Source organism: Ahaetulla prasina, chromosome 6, assembly GCF_028640845.1.
Source record: "Ahaetulla prasina isolate Xishuangbanna chromosome 6, ASM2864084v1, whole genome shotgun sequence".
NCBI classification, from domain to species: domain Eukaryota; kingdom Metazoa; phylum Chordata; class Lepidosauria; order Squamata; family Colubridae; genus Ahaetulla; species Ahaetulla prasina.
Window position 1 is genome coordinate 86,646,551 of NC_080544.1, and position 17,341 is coordinate 86,663,891.

Here is a 17,341-nt window from a genome sequence, read left to right on the forward strand (position 1 = left end):
GTAATGACCATTATTTGAAAACAATGGGATCTTTCCTTAGTTTTAATAACTGTTGCTGGTATTAGACAAAATGTTGTTATTGATTGATTTGATCCTCAAAATATAGCATACTAGCAATTTGGAAAATTTCAGCAATGCAGTTGGTTTTGTTTTCTAGTGGGTAATTTACTTACTTAACCTGTCTTCTACAACAGAGAACATTTTTATTTTTCTGAAAACTGTATATATGTTAATGGTTTTTAAATTGTGGAATTTTTAAAAAGATTAATGGATACTTTATTGTATTAGTGTAATATTGTTGGATGAATATTAAATGACAACGACCACATTCATTGCAGAATAATGAAAATTAGTAGTTTCACTCTTTATTAGGATGATATTGCAGATGTAGTGTACATTTAATTAAGTGTAGTTTCCTTTTGGTTATGGAATGCAGATCTGTTTTTTGTCGCAAATTCTTTCTAGTTTTACAGTTTTTCCACATGTTTTTTTTCACCATTTATGATCTTTTTCAAAGCAGCTCTATAGGACTTAAATCACTTTAGCATGCAGCACAGTTCTTATTTGAACAATAAACGCCATTTTAAAAAGTTCTTAGATCTTCTGTTACTTCATAAATACCAATGTATAAAATGTTATGCAGTTGTGATGCCTACCTGCTAATTAGATGCAGATTTTCTCAAACCTGTTTTAAAATCTGTTTTATTTGTTTCAACTTGCTTAGTGTTTGGACTACATAAGGCTCTTGCAAAACCAATTATGCTTATGAGCAGATGTTAAATTTACTGCAAGATATTTTGTTCAATATTTAATATTTTAATTACTTGTGAAGAAATTAGCAAATTAGTACTTGCTGTATAATAACTTGATAGCCCTTTATAGATATTTTCAACCTTTTAAAAAAAATATGTGTGCAAATTGCTCAAGAAGTGGATTGCTTATGAGTTTAGATGGTGGAATCTTGCTTATATGGTGTCAATAATTAGAGATGCTAAGTGATGCCAAGCATCTGTGTGCTCTATAAGTTAGACACAATAATGTTCTCTATTAATGAATCTTCCCAATCACCATGCTACCTTTATAGCTAAGTAGTTCGGCATTTGATTTTAACAATAATATTTGGGAATTTTTTAATACTAAATAAACATTCATCCAGAATTTTTGCAACTTAAATCAAGGCAAACATCCCCAGTGATTTCATTCCTTCTGCATTGGACTTGCCTAGATCAGATCATAATCCTGATCAGTTTCTTTGCTTTTTATTATATTTATTTATTTATTTGTCAAATTTATTTAGAATTCTTTTAATGGCCAAGTGTAATTGGACACACAAGGAATTTGTCTTGGTGCATATGCTCTCAATGTACATAAAAGAAAAGATACATTCATCAGGAATCATAAGGTACAACACTTAATGATAGTCATAGGGACTATCAATTGAAGCAATTGAATCACATTAGGAAACAATCAATATAAACCGTAAGGATACAAGCAACAAGATTACAGTCATACAGTCGTAAGTGGGAGGAGATGGGTGATAGGAACAATGAAAAGATTAATAGTAGTGCAGACTTAGTAAATAATTTGACAGTGTTGAGGGAATTATTTGTTTAGCAGAGTGATGGCGTTCCGGAAAAAACTCTTCTTGTGTCTAGTTGTTCTGGTGTGCAGTGCTCTATGGCATCGTTTTGAGGGTAGGAGTTGAAACAATTTATGTCCAGCATGCGAGGGGTCCGTAAATATTTTCACAGCCCTCTTTTTGACTTGTGCAGTATACAGATCCTCAATGGAAGGCAGGTTGGTAGTAATTGGTAGTAGGTTGTTAGTTTTTTCTGTACTTCTAATTATCCTCTGAAGTCTGTGTCTGTCTTGTTGGCTTGCAGAACCGAACCAGACAGTTGTAGAGGTAAGGATTTACCACCTATTTCACTGTGGGGCTACTCTAGGATGCTTACAACAATAAAAAGAAAGAAATGAAGACAGTGTAAACAAAATCAAAGTAAAATAATAGGACAATAAACTAAACATTGAAAAAGAAACCAGGAATACATAATATGCTAACAAATATAGGTGGAGAGCAGAAAGCAAGGGGGGCGGGAAGATGGAATCTGCCATTAGTCTAGCAGCCATCTCCAGCATTGAACTCCCCCATTTGAAATTGTTTCTATTAATATGACCGTTTTTTACAGTATGTGCCCAGAACTGAACACAATGCTGGTAGTGATGTTTGATCAATGCAACATGAATTCGTATACTTTTGAGCACACATAATTAGGATGTAATGGGATACTTTGTTAAATACTTTAAATCAAGAGGTATCTATTTAATGAGATAAATATGTCTCATTATCAGATGAGATAAGGCTAATCTACAACCAGGTGAGACTTGGTTAGCCATCCATCCATCCATCCATCCAATTTACATAGCCATCACAACAAGTTATTGTACAACGAACTGAGTTAAAATAAAATAGAAACCATTATACACATCATAAAAGTTAAAATACGCAGTGGCTGAGCAGATCAACTCAAGTCAAGGGCATAACCAAGAAAGCAGGTCCCTTAGGCTTCAGGGCCTGCTCAGAACCAGGTCTTCAGTGCCTTACAAAAGACTAGCAGGGTCAAAGTCATCCTGCTCTCCATAGATAAAATGTTCCACAAGTTGGGTAATACAGCAGAAAGGGCGCAGCTTCTAGGCCCCACTAAGCAACATTCTTTGGTTGGTGCGACCTGAAGCATGCCCATCCTTCCTGACTGGATCAGATGGGTAAACAACCATGCTGACTGGCTAATTAATCTGAAAATTTACGTAGAGCTTTTAATTCACTTTCCAAAAGATGCTTTAGAATGAATGGGAATATGGACTTAGCAACTGTCTCCAACACTCTGAAGCAACAGTGTTTTTCCCTGGGATTGCACTGATGTTCTCTGTACCTTTATGTGATCCGAGGAAAGACTATAACCGCTTTCAAGAATTGCAAAATGATGCTACATTTGTATTCCCAAACATTTTGAAGCACTGCTAAGTGACCAATTCTGAAGTGCTACAATTCTGAAGTTCCAAATAATTTTCAAGTGGGTGTGTACATGAATTCTGTTTTGAACCCTAAATTGCAAAACCTGGACTTGCGTTGTTTTATCAAAATATTTCAGATAAGCTGTGATTTGACAGAATCAAAATTTGGTTTATTCTAGCGTTTAGTCAAAACAAACCTGGTTTATCTTAGAGTGATTTTAAGTAGCAAATAGATAAAAATTGGTGCACAACATCCCCTCCTCTTATATAGCTTGCATACCAGGGTAACAACTCTTCATCTTACCAATACCTTAGTTGCAGCTGTTATTTGACTCACTGCCCCCTTCTCATTTTTCCATTTTTTTCTTTCCTCTGCTATCTCTCTCAGATGTAGCTGATGTTCAGGCATTTATCCCTTCAATCCCATATTCCTGCAAATGTCCATTGCAGCATTTTGTTTTTTCTTGTAAGATAAGGAAACAGTTGCCCTTTTCCAATTGCTTGGCACATCTTTATAAGATTTCTGAGTGGTATTAAAGAAATATTTTACTAAACTGAACAGCTGAAGCCCTTTATTTATTTATTTATTTATTAATTAGATTTCTAGACCGCCCTTCTCCCGAAAGACTCAGGGCGGTGTACAGCCTTATTAAAACACATAGGTACACAATAAATTTAAAATACATTTAAAATGAAATATTTAACCGGCCAATTTAAAACTAAAAACGGTCAAACGACCGATATAAAACCCTAAACTATAAAATCACCATTAAAAACCCATAACTTAAAAAACTAACCCAGTCCAGCGCAGATAAATAAGTAAGTTTTGAGCTCGCGGCGAAAGGTTCGGAGGTCCGGAAGTTGACGAAGTCCTGGGGGGAGCTCGTTCCAGAGGGCGGGGGCCCCCACAGAGAAGGCCCTTCCCCTGGGTGTCGCCAGACGACACTGTCGCGCCGACGGCACCCTGAGGAGTCCCTCTCTGTGAGAGCGCACGGGTCGGTGAGAGGTATTCGGTAGCAGCAGGCGGTCCCGTAAGTAACCCGCCCTATGCCATGGAGCGCTTTAAAGACGCTCACCAACACCTTGAAGCGCACCCGAAGGCCACAGGTAGCCAGTGCAGCCTGCGAGGATAGGTGTCACTCGGGAGCCACGAGGGCTCCTCTATCACCAGCAGCTGCATTCTGACCAACTGCAGCCTCCGGATGCCCTTCAAGGGAGCCCCATGTAGAGAGCATTGCAGTAGTCCAGACGAGACGTCACAAGGGCGTGAGTGACTGTGCACAAGGCATCCCGGTCTAGAAAGGGGCGCAACTGGCGCACCAGGCGAACCTGGTGGAAAGCTCTCCTGGAGACGGCCGTCAAATGATCTTCAAAAGACAGCCGTGCATCCAGGAGAACGCCCAAATTACGCACCCTTTCCATCGGGGCCAATGACTCGCTCCCGACAGTCAGCCGTGGACTCAGCTGACTGTACCGGGATGCCGGCATCCACAGCCACTCCGTCTTGGAGGGATTGAGCTTGAGCCTGTTTCTCCCCATCCAGACCCGTGCGGCTTCCAGACACCGGGACAGCACTTCGATAGCTTCATTGGGGTGGCCCGGTGTGGAAAAGTACAGCTGGGTGTCATCAGCGTACAGCTGGTACCTCACACCGAAGCCACTGATGATCACCCAGCGGCTTCATATAGATGTTGAACAGAAGGGGCGAGAGAATCGACCCCTGCGGCACCCCACAAGTGAGGCGCCGCGGGGTCGACCTCTGCCCCCCCGTCAACACCGTCTGCGACTGGTCGGAGAGATAGGAGGAGAACCACCGATAAACGGTGCCTCCCACTCCCAATCCCTCCAACCGGCGCAGCAGGATACCATGGTCGATGGTATCAAAAGCCGCTGAGAGGTCTAATAGGACCAGGGCAGAGGAATAACCCCTATCCCTGGCCCTCCAGAGATCATCCACCAACGCGACCAAAGCCGTCTCAGTGCTGTAACCGGGTCGGAAGCCGGACTGTAACCGGGTCCAGATAGACAGTTTCCTCCAGGTGCAGGGGAAACTGATATGCCACCATACTCTCTACAACCTTCGCCGCGAAGCGAAGGTTGGAGACCGGACGATAATTACCTAAAACAGCCGGGTCCAGGGAAGGCTTCTTGAGGAGGGGCCTCACCACCGCCTCTTTCAAGGCGGCCGGAAAGACTCCCTCCAACAAGGAAGCACTCGTAATCCCCTGGAGCCAGCCTCGTGTCACCTCCTGAGTGGCCAGCACCAGCCAGGAGGGGCACGGGTCCAGTAAACACGTGGTGGCATTCAATCTACCCAGCAACCTGTCCATGTCCTCGGGAGTCACAGGGTCAAACTCATCCCACACAACATCACCAAGACCGCCCTCAGATACCCCGTACTTTAAAGGTAAGCTTGCGTTTGCTCAAAGTAAATATAGATTCCCTGACCATATTTCTATAAATCCCATACTTTTTTCCATTCTTTGAATTGCCTGATGAAAAGCGCATCCTCCTATTAGAGCAAAATAGGAGCTGAGTTAGTTTTTCAGGTTTTTTAGCTATTAGCATTTTATTCCATTTAATGAGAAGGTGGTATATTGATTCCTTTCTTTTTCCTTTATATATTTCAAAACACCTTTTTTTTTTTTTTTGCTGTTCTTAGTATCGCATGTGATCCAGTCTAGGAAACTAGAAAAAGTTGTTCTTAAAAGAAGACAAATTATCATCAGTAACCTGACTAAGGGAAAACTTCAGAGGGGAGTAAATGCAGTTCTCCTATTTTTGTGTATTTACTGGATATCCCATATAATTCAAGATTAGCTTTTACTCTTCCAGACAGGATTCAGAAGTATAGATAAAGGTAAAGGTAAAGGTTCCCCTCGCACATACGTGCTAGTCGTTGCCGACTCTAGGAGGCGGTGCTCATCTCCGTTTCAAAGCCGAAGAGTCAGTGCTGTCCGAAGACGTCTCCGTGGTCATGTGGCCGGCATGACTCAACGCCAAAGGCGCACGGAACGCTGTTACCTTCCCACCAAAGGTGGTCCCTATTTTTTCTACTTGCATTTTTATGTGCTTTCAAAACTGCTAGGTTGGCAGAAGCTGGGACTAGTAACAGGAGCTCACCCCGTTACACGGCAGCACTAGGGATTCGAACCGCCGAACCGCCGACCTTTCGATCGAGAAGCTCAGCTGTCTTAGCCCCTGAGCCACCACGTACAGTACTGTATAGATACAGTACTGTAACAGGAAAAAAAGAGGATGAGAACTTTTTCCATTATTAACTAATAATGGCAGGGATTTTCAGACATTTTCAAGCTGCTGAACCCTTTTGTTTTAAAAAGAAAATTCTCAGAAACTCTTTCAAAGGTAAAGCTTGGGTGATAGAAAATGAGCTATGTTTAAAAGTTTGCTTTTTGGGGAGGGGCACTTCGTCATTGACAGAACCATAGGGTTTCCTGGACCTGGTTTGAAAAATCGTGAATTAAGGATATCATCAAAATATTTGGACTGCAGGGCCGGCGCAACGTGTAACATGTTCACACTGGTGCAATAGGACTAGGTGTTTTGTTAATATGATTTATTGGGTTAGGGATTTTCTGTCTTTACTGTGAGTTGTATTGTGTTGGGGGGGTGCACTGAAGGAGCTCAACCAATCTCATTGTACATATGTTGTGCACTGACAGTAAAGATTTGAATTGAATTGAATTGAATTGTGCTTGGGTGCTTTTTTATTCTTTTATGAAATAATTCATGTGACTCATTCTGAAGCTTCCTTTGGTATGAGAATCTGCTATGGCTTCCTGTTCTTGTTTCTCCATATTTCTGAAGGAAATGATGAATCCCCACTTTTGATATACTTGGTCCCTCATGCTTGATAATTAATCTCTTTTAGGTTTGTTTTCACATACTTAATTTTATCTGCATCTTTTAAAAAATACATATTTCTGAAGAAACTAAGTTGAAGAATAAGTGAATATCAGTGTTAAAATTATTGTAATTCTCTTTTGTCATTGTTCCTTTACATGGTTTCTGTTGATATTTTTTAATTGTAGATCACATTCCAGACCCCAACAACGATCATACAGTCGCAGCAGTGAAAGAACTAGTCGCAGGAGAACCCGTAGTGGGTCTCGTGAGAAAGAAAGACGTAAAGGCAGAGATAAAGAGAAAGCAAGGGAGAAGGAAAGATCCAGAGGAAAAGAGAAAGAGCAGCATTACAGCAAAAGTGGGTAGGTAACATGGGAAACATGTTAAATAAGCTATTTTGAATGTTGTCGTATAATATTTCATTATATTATATGGGCTTTTCATAGAAATTTAATTGGCTCTTGTAAGAAAATGGATGTGGAACTGCATGGTTGCCCTTTGATTTAATTCAGCAGTGTTTTTTTAATGTTCTTACTGAGGCTTTTCTACTACTGTTCCTGTACATGCCTCACAGGAGTGGAGGCCCCTTGCAAATGGATATGATAAGGAGCTTGCAGATAGAGGGGGAACTGGTGTAAATGGAAGATCATCTTTTAGGCCAAATCCTTGTCTTTAAATAGAAAATACAAGATGCAAAGTGGAAATATGTTAATATATAAAATAAAAGCAGATGAAACGGTAGTTTATTTATCAAAAAAATAGTTCTATAAAGCAAAGGAATTGCAAAATAAAATTATATAGCATCCATCCCCAAAGGCAAAGAGAGACAGATTTTGACTGGTATATAATAGCAAGCAATGAGTTTGGTGTTCAACAGAAACAGCTCTCTTTTCAGTTTCTTCAAGTGAAAACATCTGGAGTAGTGTCTCATTTTTAAAAATCCCAAAAGACCCCAAAAGAGTTTTTATTTGTAAGGGTTACATTTGTTGATATTGTCCTGTATTAAAATGGACATACTTGTAAAATGTTTTCTGAGTTGTGTAAAAATATTTACTCTATTAGATATTATGAAATATTTTTCATGAAAAATTATATTTTTATGACAGAAAAACTAAAAAGAGGAAAAAATTCTATTTTTTGCAAATATTTTCAGAATTTAGCAAATAGTTTTTATTTTATGGACCCCTAAAGGGATCTTTCTAAAAGAAACACTGATCTAGAGGAATACCTTCAAAGAACATCCTAGCTGATTTTAAATGAAAGCCTGTGTCTGAGAAATAGTACCTTTTCTATGGGTTTTTAAATTTTTATTTCTTTATTCAATTGATTATTGGGCCTCCCTCCCAATTTCATTGCTTTAGATAAGCCAGGTTTTATTTTATTTTATATAGCTGTACATCTCAACCAGGGCAGTGAACAATTCTAAAACAATTAAAAACAGTATAAAATAAATATATGTAGCAGCCTGAGAAAATTATCATAAGTACATATGAATTTTCTTAGTGATTTCAGTAGAAACATATTTACAGTAAAAAAATTAAAACAATTATGAATATGAACTATAGAAAAACCTCTTCCAGGAAGCATGGCAAACTCAGGATAGGTCTGCAGGAGTGAGAAGCTAATAACTGTGGTGGAAAGAGGAGTTCATGAATGAATTGGCTCCCCAAAATCCTCTCTGGATTAAGGAGAGGATCTGGGATTACCCAGAGTGCCATTATATAAGTCAGTGGTGAAGTCCTCTTTGGTTTGCCACCGATTCGCTGCCCGCACATGCATGATGTGCGCCAAATGCATGCTGCACATGCATGCACAGTACGCACCAAACATGCTGTATGCACATGCACAGTGCATGCCAAATTCACGCTGCTTGCGCATGCACAGTGTGTACCAAATGCATGCTGTGCGTGCACATACACAGTGTACACCACATGCGTGCTTCGTGCAGAAAAAGGACACTTAACAAGATAAGTAGAGCGGGGGGGACAGCTGTGCCACGCTATTTGGACTCACTAAAAAGTAGGATTTCCTGCTTTCTGGCGAATATAAATCGCGCGGCAAATCTGATTGTCGGACCAGTAGCTTTTATCATTACCAATTCACCCGAATTGGTGGTAGGATTTAACCACTGATATAGGTGCTCCCCCTTAAAGCAGCATCTTTGATGGGTTTTATAGCTTTGTGAGTTGGAAGAGTCACTTTTGCCTAAGCAGTAGTTTGGCGCCTTCAAAAGAGCCACTGAGTTCACCAAATCTTTCTTACTTACTTTCACTGGATATCATTTGTAAATTGGTTTTGGGTATTAAGAATCTTCAGAAGGACATTACACTAGATATTTTTCTTCAATCCTTAGCAAAAGATGTTTTGTGTAAGTTGAAGAACATAACCTGCTTTATTTGGAAATAAATTAGCAAAAGGGTGATTAAAATGTTGATTTTGGGAAACTTTTAAACAGACTAAGGCAGGGGTGTCAAATGCATGTCATCACGGCGGCGTCACGTGACATATCGTGACTTTTTCTCCCTTTGCCAAACCAGGCATGGATGTGGCCAGCGTGTGACGCATCTGGCCACAGGCCGTGAGTTTGACAGCCCCAGACTAGAAGCAAGATAATGAAATAATTATAAGAATATATTGTGGTTTGATTAAAATTTTATTAAAATCTATGAGGATTTTGAGTTTAAGTCAAATCTTTTCTTGGAAAAATGTGGATTAGAGGAAAAACGTGGTGAGATTTTGAAGGCTACTTATTAGAAGCACCTAGAAAGATTATAATTAAAGGAGAAGACCCATTAATAAAGAACAAAGAAAAGTATTTTAACTCTGGAAGAATTAGAGGATTTTTGGCAACAGTGTACTCAGAACTTTCTGTTTCTGTAAAAATGGACTCAAAAGAGAAGAGGATAAAACTGAGAATTAGGCTGTTTTGGATATGTATTTAAAATTGATAGGCTACAAGAAGATGTTATATGGATTTACAAATGAAATCAGTTGCTGTTTTAATAGTTAAAAGGGATACACAAATAATAAATCAGAACAGTGACTTGGTAGTATGGATTTGCTGGATTAAGATTGAATAATGAAGCTTCATTGTTGGCTAATAAATAAAAGATGAAATATGACACAAAGAGATTTTAGGTTATTAGAGAAATTCCGGAAATTGTACTTATCTTGATGAATGGAGAAGTCATTACTTAATTTTTTTTCTTTTTTAACATTTTTTTTCTTTCCCTCTTTTCTTTCTTCTTGCACTTTTTATTTTTATTTTTCATATTTTTATTAGTTTGTATTAGTTTTTACTCTTTAAATTTCAATAAAAATATTATTTAAATTGAGGAGAAAACTTCTTTGGGATAGTGTGAGCTGTAGAAAAAAACCTCACAAGCCATTTAGGTTTTTAAATCTAATAACCAGGACTTTGTAATTCAGCCAGAAGGAAATTGGCAACCAGTGTGCTTTTAAGCACAGTCATAATGTGGCTCTTTTGAGTTTTTCCAGAAACTAACCTGGCCGCTGAGTTTTGTATCATCAAAAGTTTTGTGACTAGATGTAAAGGCATGTAGAGTTTGTTATAGCAATCCGTCCTAGAGGTCACTAGCATTTTAAAGGTTGTTTTCTTATAGAAAGGGACAGGGTATATCAATTAAAGTTAGTCATAGCTAAGGTCTCAATGTATAAAACCTGAGGGGAAAAAATAGTTTCAGGGAAAAAACATCTTCCAACTTCATATCTTCACTTTCTGGTGAATGTGATCTCATTTGGATATTTTTTTTTTGAAGACCTACTACTTTTTTAAACTATTAGTTCCTACTTTATCTGCTTTGATTTACCCTTCCTCATTAAGTTATTATTGACTGGAGGGAGGTAATATAATGACCATTATATTGAATTGAATTGTTAGAAAAAGAAAATGCTAATACTTTATTATACTGTCCAATGCTAATGGACAATGGGTGGCATATAAAACCAAAAAATCCATAAAAGTATTAAACCAGACAGAAAACCTGGACTAAATCTAAAAAGCAATGCAAGTCAAAACAAAATAGCCCCCTTCTCTAATACGTGGTTTGCATGTTATTAGCAGACTGATAAATATTGAAAGAATTGAAGACAGATTGATTGGGACAGAGTAGATTGGTAGCACTGATGATGTTTCCTTGTTGGGTAATGAAATGTCTGCAAGAAAACAACTAAGCTCAGTGAGCATCAAGGATTTCTTAGGTTAGGAAAGTACACCATTTCAAGGAGCATTTGTATAAATGAGTAGAAATCTTCCCAAGATTCAGAAACCTGTCATGTAAAATATGATCAATACAGAATACAGAATTTAGATGTTCTAATAATTACAGGGGTGTCAAATTCAAGGCCCAGCCCACAGGGTGTTTAGATCTGGCTCCTGGGGCTGCCCTAGAAATAGCGAAGGACAGGACCACGGTGCCTTTGGAGGCTGTTGCAACTAAAAATGAAGTTCATGGGGGCCACATGCGGCCCTCCCAAGTTCCGTTTTCGCTGGCAGAGGGTTGCAGGAGGCCGTTGCAACCAAAATTGGAGCTCGGGAGCCCGTTTTCTCTGGCAGAGCACTCAGGCCACCACAGCGTCCCTGACACAAGTGATGTGGAGCTGGCCACGCCCATCCTGTCTGTGTCCCCCCCAGGTCAAACACAACCCTGATGCAGACCTTAATGAAATCGAGTTTGACACCCCTGTTCTAATGGATAGGCAGCAATAGGCAACAATGGGAATTACTTTGAAAGAAGAGCATTAAATTTACACTGCATATTATACTTACAGAAAACTGGTATTTTACATAGTATTTATTTATTTATCAAACCTATAAGCCACCCATCTTGCCTAGTATAATACTCCCAATCATGTTTGCTAAAATGGATAGGACATTTTCTAAAAATGGTTGGAAATTTGATGATCAGATTGGATCATTCCTTCTTGTCATGTGGCAGTGTTATAAGTTCAATAAAACAAATTTGTCTTTTAATGTTCAGTAATGATAGAAGAAAATATTTGTAGCTCAGCTGAATTTGGTGCTTTCTGAGTTTGGTAGTTTTCTTGCAGATGTTTCATTACCAAAGTAGGTAACATCAGTGCTAGAAAAGAGTGGGTTTGAACTTACTTTTATATACTATGTACTATTTTATATACAATCAATATATAAAAATAAGAGCAAACCCCACTTCTTTCTAGAATTATTGATATTATCTAGTTTGGCAATGAAATATCTGAATGAAAGTTCAGAGAATTCCAGGTACCCCAAAATTCAGTAGTTCTGGCAAATGCTTTATACTGGATTATTTTGCTATAGATCATTTTCTTTCCTTCATTTAATCAAATAATAAGCTCAAATGTTATCCATTTAATTTTCTTTTTAAAATGTTTAAATATTAAAAATGTTACGTTCAGTGAAAAGCTACTTTTTTTTTATATTGTTTATAAAGTGTCATTTTTGCTTCTTAAGATAATTGGTTTATATATAACATAGCAATGATGCTAAGTTTAAATGCATAATTGGAACATCAACATTATGATTTATTGAAGAAAGGAGTATTTATTGCATGACCATAATTTAACCAGATGTTTTTCATTGGCAAAAACCCTGGAAGATCATTTTAATAGTTCTCTTTGTGAGTTGTTGTTCAGTGGAACCTTTTATTCTAATAAAAGTCATCTATCAGATTTCCAGAAATGACTATACCGTGTTAGATACTTCTTCTTTATTTTTATGGTATTTCATGTCTGGAGGTAAGTAAATGCATTTCTATAATGTTATACTTAAGTTACTCTCCTGATACTAATATTGTCAAAATGTGCATAAGTCTGAAACAAATTAATTTAAATCTAGTGCTTACATCTGTCTCTGATTTATTACTTCATATATACACATGAGCATGTGGGCACATCTATGCTTTTGAGCTTTTTCTCTGATTCAGCTTCTCTGAAGAAATGAATTGCTTCCAGGTTGTATCTACAAGTGATGATTGCAATCTTAACTTTGCTAGGGATTACGTACTGCAGCAAGTTTTTTTAATGGTGGTATGTAGAAATTTTAATAAATTTAATGTTATTACAAAAAGCATCATATTGTGTTAAAATAATTTGTAAAGATGTACTCTCTTGCAAAGAAAAACAAAATTCTAGATGCCATTCTAGTCTTTTACTGAGCATCTTTTAGTTATTTTTGTCCAAAAAATATTAGTTGGCAGTTTATTAAATAGGTAAATCAACGAAATAGCTTCTGTTAATAAACTTTTACTTTTTCTTTTTAAACTCTAGAAAGGTTAGAGAGTTCTAGGATTTATATATCAGAACTACTTTGCAGTGGTTCTCTTGAGTTTATATAAAAGAAATCTTTCCAATAATTTTGGAGAAACAAGATTGTTAACTAGGTAAAACATACACTTAATCCCTAAATTGTTTCAACTCTAAATACTTCAATGTGACTTTTCTTGAAACCAAACCAAACCCAGGTTGTTTAGAATCCACATATATGATAGGTTAAAATTATTTCAATAGTTAATGAAATATTTTCTTGACTGATTTTATTCTGTGTAATATTTATAATTATTATATAATTAAAATTACAGTATTTTTGTTCTCAGTGATCAACTAGTATATGATAATTGAAATCAAGAATTTTATACAAGTTAGGAGCAAATGCTAATAGGCTTTTGAATGAAAATTGAAGAAATGTTCTTGATGTAATTAATTCCTTATATACCTTTTAAGTGGGATTGAATTTTCATTTAATCAGTCAGGGATCAAAAAAATATCTGTATAGGGAATATGGATCTAAGAAACTTTTCTCTTTATAGCTATATGTCATTTTGAAGAGTTATTTAGTGCAACTTGAATAAGAACAGGACATAGTAGAAAGATTTTGCACAGAACAAATGTATGTACATATTAAACCAATGAATTGATGTTGTGAGTTAGGTGCTACTCACCATGAGGAAACAGTTTAATTGAAAGTTATGCTTTAAATCTCATTGTTCCATTCCTAAAGTAATTCTAAATTTAGAATATTATACATTTTAAAGTTCTTTTCCTTTTCAAAATTAAAAATGAAGCATGTAATTTTGGGCCATTTTTTAAAATCTTTCAGTAATAAATAAAATCCATAATTCATGTTTCATGAGGCCCACTAAACTAACAAAACATATTTCAGGGTCTCCACTTCTCTAGAATTTTTAGCAAGAGCAAAAAGCAATGAATGGGCAAAAAGTAGAATGTTTGAAGCTTTCATACTCTATAGTGGTCATTTAAATTTGCCTAACTACTGAAAATGATAATGCAGAATTCCTTTAATATGTTAAAGCCACAATAGCATCCTAATTGAATAATAAGATGAGAAAATAATGGCAATAAATTGATATTATCATGTTGTTGTTATTATTATTATTATTATTATTATTATTATTATTATTATTATTATTATTATTATTATTTATTAGATTTTTATACCGCCCTTCTCCTGAAGGACTCAGGGCGGTTTATAGCCAATAAAAACACATATAACAAAAGTTAAAAATCATTTAAAAAACTAATTCAATGTATGGCTAAAATTTAAAATAAATAAAACCCCATTAAAAATTTAAAATTATATTGAAGCTATATTGAAGCTAGCCCTGCACGATGGAATAAAAGAGTCTTCAGCTCACGGCGGAAGGTCCGGAGGTCGGGGAGTTGACGAAGCTCCGGAGGCAGCTCGTTCCAGAGGGCAGGAGCCCCCACAGAGAAGGCCCTCCCCCTGTGGGTCACCAGCCAACATTGCTTAACTGATGGCACCCTGAGGAGGCCCTCCCTGTAGGAGCGCACAGGTCGATGGGAGGCTACCGGTGGTAGTAGGCGGTCCCGTAAATAACTCTGTCCTCGGCCATGGAGCGCTTTAAAGGTGGTAACCAGCACCTTGAATTGCACCCGAAAGACCACCGGAAGCCAGTGCAGACCGTGCAGGAGAGGTGTCACATGGGAGCTACGAGATGCTCCCTCTATCACCCGCACAGCTGCATTCTGGACCAGTTGGAGCTTCCGGGTGCTCTTCAAGGGGAGCCCCATGTAGAGAGCGTTGCAGTAGTCTAGGCGGGATGTAACGAGGGCATGAGTGACTGTGCAGAGGGAAGCCCAGTCTAGAAAGGGACGCAACTGGCGTATCAGGCGAACCTGATAAAAAGCTCCCCTGGCGACGGCCGTCAAATGATCTTCAAACGACAGCCGTGCATCCAGGAGGACGCCCAGATTGCGAACCCTCTCCGTGGGGGCCAACGACTTGCCCCCAACAGTCAGAGATGGAATCAGCTGGCTGTACCGGGATGCCAGCACCCACAGCCACTCGGTCTTGGAAGGGTTGAGTTGGAGCCTGTTTCTCCCCATCCAGACCCGTACGACCTCCAGATACCGGGACATCACTTCAACGGCCTTGTTGGGGTGGTTAGGGGTGGAGTTGTACAGCTGGGTGTCGTCAGCGTACAGATGACACCCCACCCCAAAGCCACGGATGATCTCAGCCAGCGGCTTCATATAGATGTTGAACAGAAGAGACGAGAGAACCGACCCCTGTGGCACCCCACATAGGAGGCACCTCGGGGCCGACCTCTGCCCCCCTGCCAACACCGTCTGCGAACGGTCCGAGAGGTAGGAGGAGAACCACCGAAAAACAGTGCCGCCCACTCCAAGCCCCCCGAGCCGCCGCAGCAAGATACCATGGTCGATGGTATCAAAAGCCGCTGAAAGATCTAGAAGGACCAGGACAGAGGAACAACCTCTGTCCCGGGCCCTCCAGAGATCAACTACCAACGCAACCAAGGCCGTCTCTGTGCTGTGACCAGGCCGGAAGCCGGACTGGAACGGGTCAAGATAGACAGTTTCATCCAGGTACTGGGGGAACTGTCATGCCACCACACTCTCAACAACCTCAACACAAAGCGAAGGTTGGAGACAGGATGATAATTTGCTAAAATTACTGGATCCAGGGAGGGCTTCTTGAGGAGGGGCCTCACCACAGCCTCTTTCAGGGCGGTAGGGAAGACACCCTCCATCAAAGAAGCGTTGACAATTCCCTGGAGCCAGCTTCGTGTCACCTCCCGGGTGGCCAGCACCAGCCAGTAGGGACACGGGTCCAATAAACATGTGGTCTCATTCAGTCTCCCCAGTATTCTGTCCATGTCCTCAGGAGCCACAGTATCAAACTCCTCCCAGATGGCAAGCTCAAGACCAGCCTTCGCCATCCCGCCCGACCCTACCCACTTGGAATCCAAACCTTCCCGAATCTGAGCGATTTTATCGTGCAAATATTGCCCAAACTCCTCAGCACGTCCATGTAAGGGGTCCTCCACTGCTCTCTGATGGAGAAGAGAGCGGGTCACCCTAAACAAGGCGGCTGGGCGGTTATCTGCCAATGCAATGAGAGTGGAAAAATACTCCCGTCTTGCTGCTCTCATCGCCACTAGATAGGTCTGAATTTGAGACCTAACTAGTGTCCGGTCAGACTCAGAACAGCTGGCCCTCCAATTACTCTCTAGGCATCTTTTCTGGCGCTTCATCTCTCTCAACTCCTCAGAGTACCAAGGAGCTAATCAAGACTGGCGCCGGGTCAGAGGCCGTAAAGGCACAACACAATCTAGAGCCCCCGCCGCTGCCCTTTCCCAGGTGGCGACTAGGTCTCCAGCAGAGCCGTGGGCCAAATCCTCAGGTAATGGCCCAAGCTCCGTTTGGAACCTCTCTGGGTCCATCAGGCACCTGGGACGGAACCAGCGAACCAGCTCCGTCTCCCTGCGATGGGGGTTGGCGGTTCGAAAGTCGAGTTGAAGGAGTGAATGGTCTGACCATGACAGGGGTTTAATAACTAGATCCCCTAACTCCAAACCATCCAACCACTGTCCAGAGACAAAAATCAAGTCCAGAGTGTTTCCCCCGATGTGAGTTGGACCATTCACTAACTGGGTCAGGTCCAGGGCCGTCATGGAAGCCATGAACTCCCGAGCTGAAGCGGATGTCTCACCAACCGACAGCAAGTTGAAACCCCCCATAACCATAAGTCTGGGGGTCTCAACCACCATCCCAGTGATCGCATCCAGCAGCTTGGGCAGGGTTTCTGTCACGCAGCAAGGAGCCAGGTACGTGATCAGCAAACCCACCTGTATCCCCAGGCCCCACTTCACAAAGAGGGACTCACATCCGGCTATCTGTGGCACAGTGATCTCCCTCGGCTCTAGGCCTTCGTTTATAATAACCGTCACTCCCCCACCCGTACCCTGGGCCCTCGGCCAATGAAATGCACGGAAACATGGTGGGCACATTTCTACCAGGGGAACCCCCCCTTCTGTGCCCAACCAGGTCTCCAAAATGCCCATCAGGTCCACTCCCCCCTCCTATATGAGGTCACAAATGAGGGGGGCTTTGTTAACCACGGACCTGGCATTGCATTACATCAGCCGGAGGCCCAGACTCT

At 40.0% G+C, this 17,341-nt stretch overlaps 1 protein-coding gene across 4 annotated transcripts in view; it reads left to right on the top strand.

The window, feature by feature from the left end:
• Positions 1–17,341, top strand: part of RSRC1 (arginine and serine rich coiled-coil 1) — a 167,357-nt gene that overhangs the window by 21,945 nt on the left and 128,071 nt on the right. For all 4 annotated transcript variants that reach the window (XM_058187369.1, XM_058187368.1, XM_058187370.1 and 1 more), the window contains one exon: positions 7,068–7,244. In XM_058187369.1, coding sequence (XP_058043352.1) covers positions 7,068–7,244 — 177 coding nt within the window. The remainder of the gene's footprint in view (positions 1–7,067; positions 7,245–17,341) is intronic.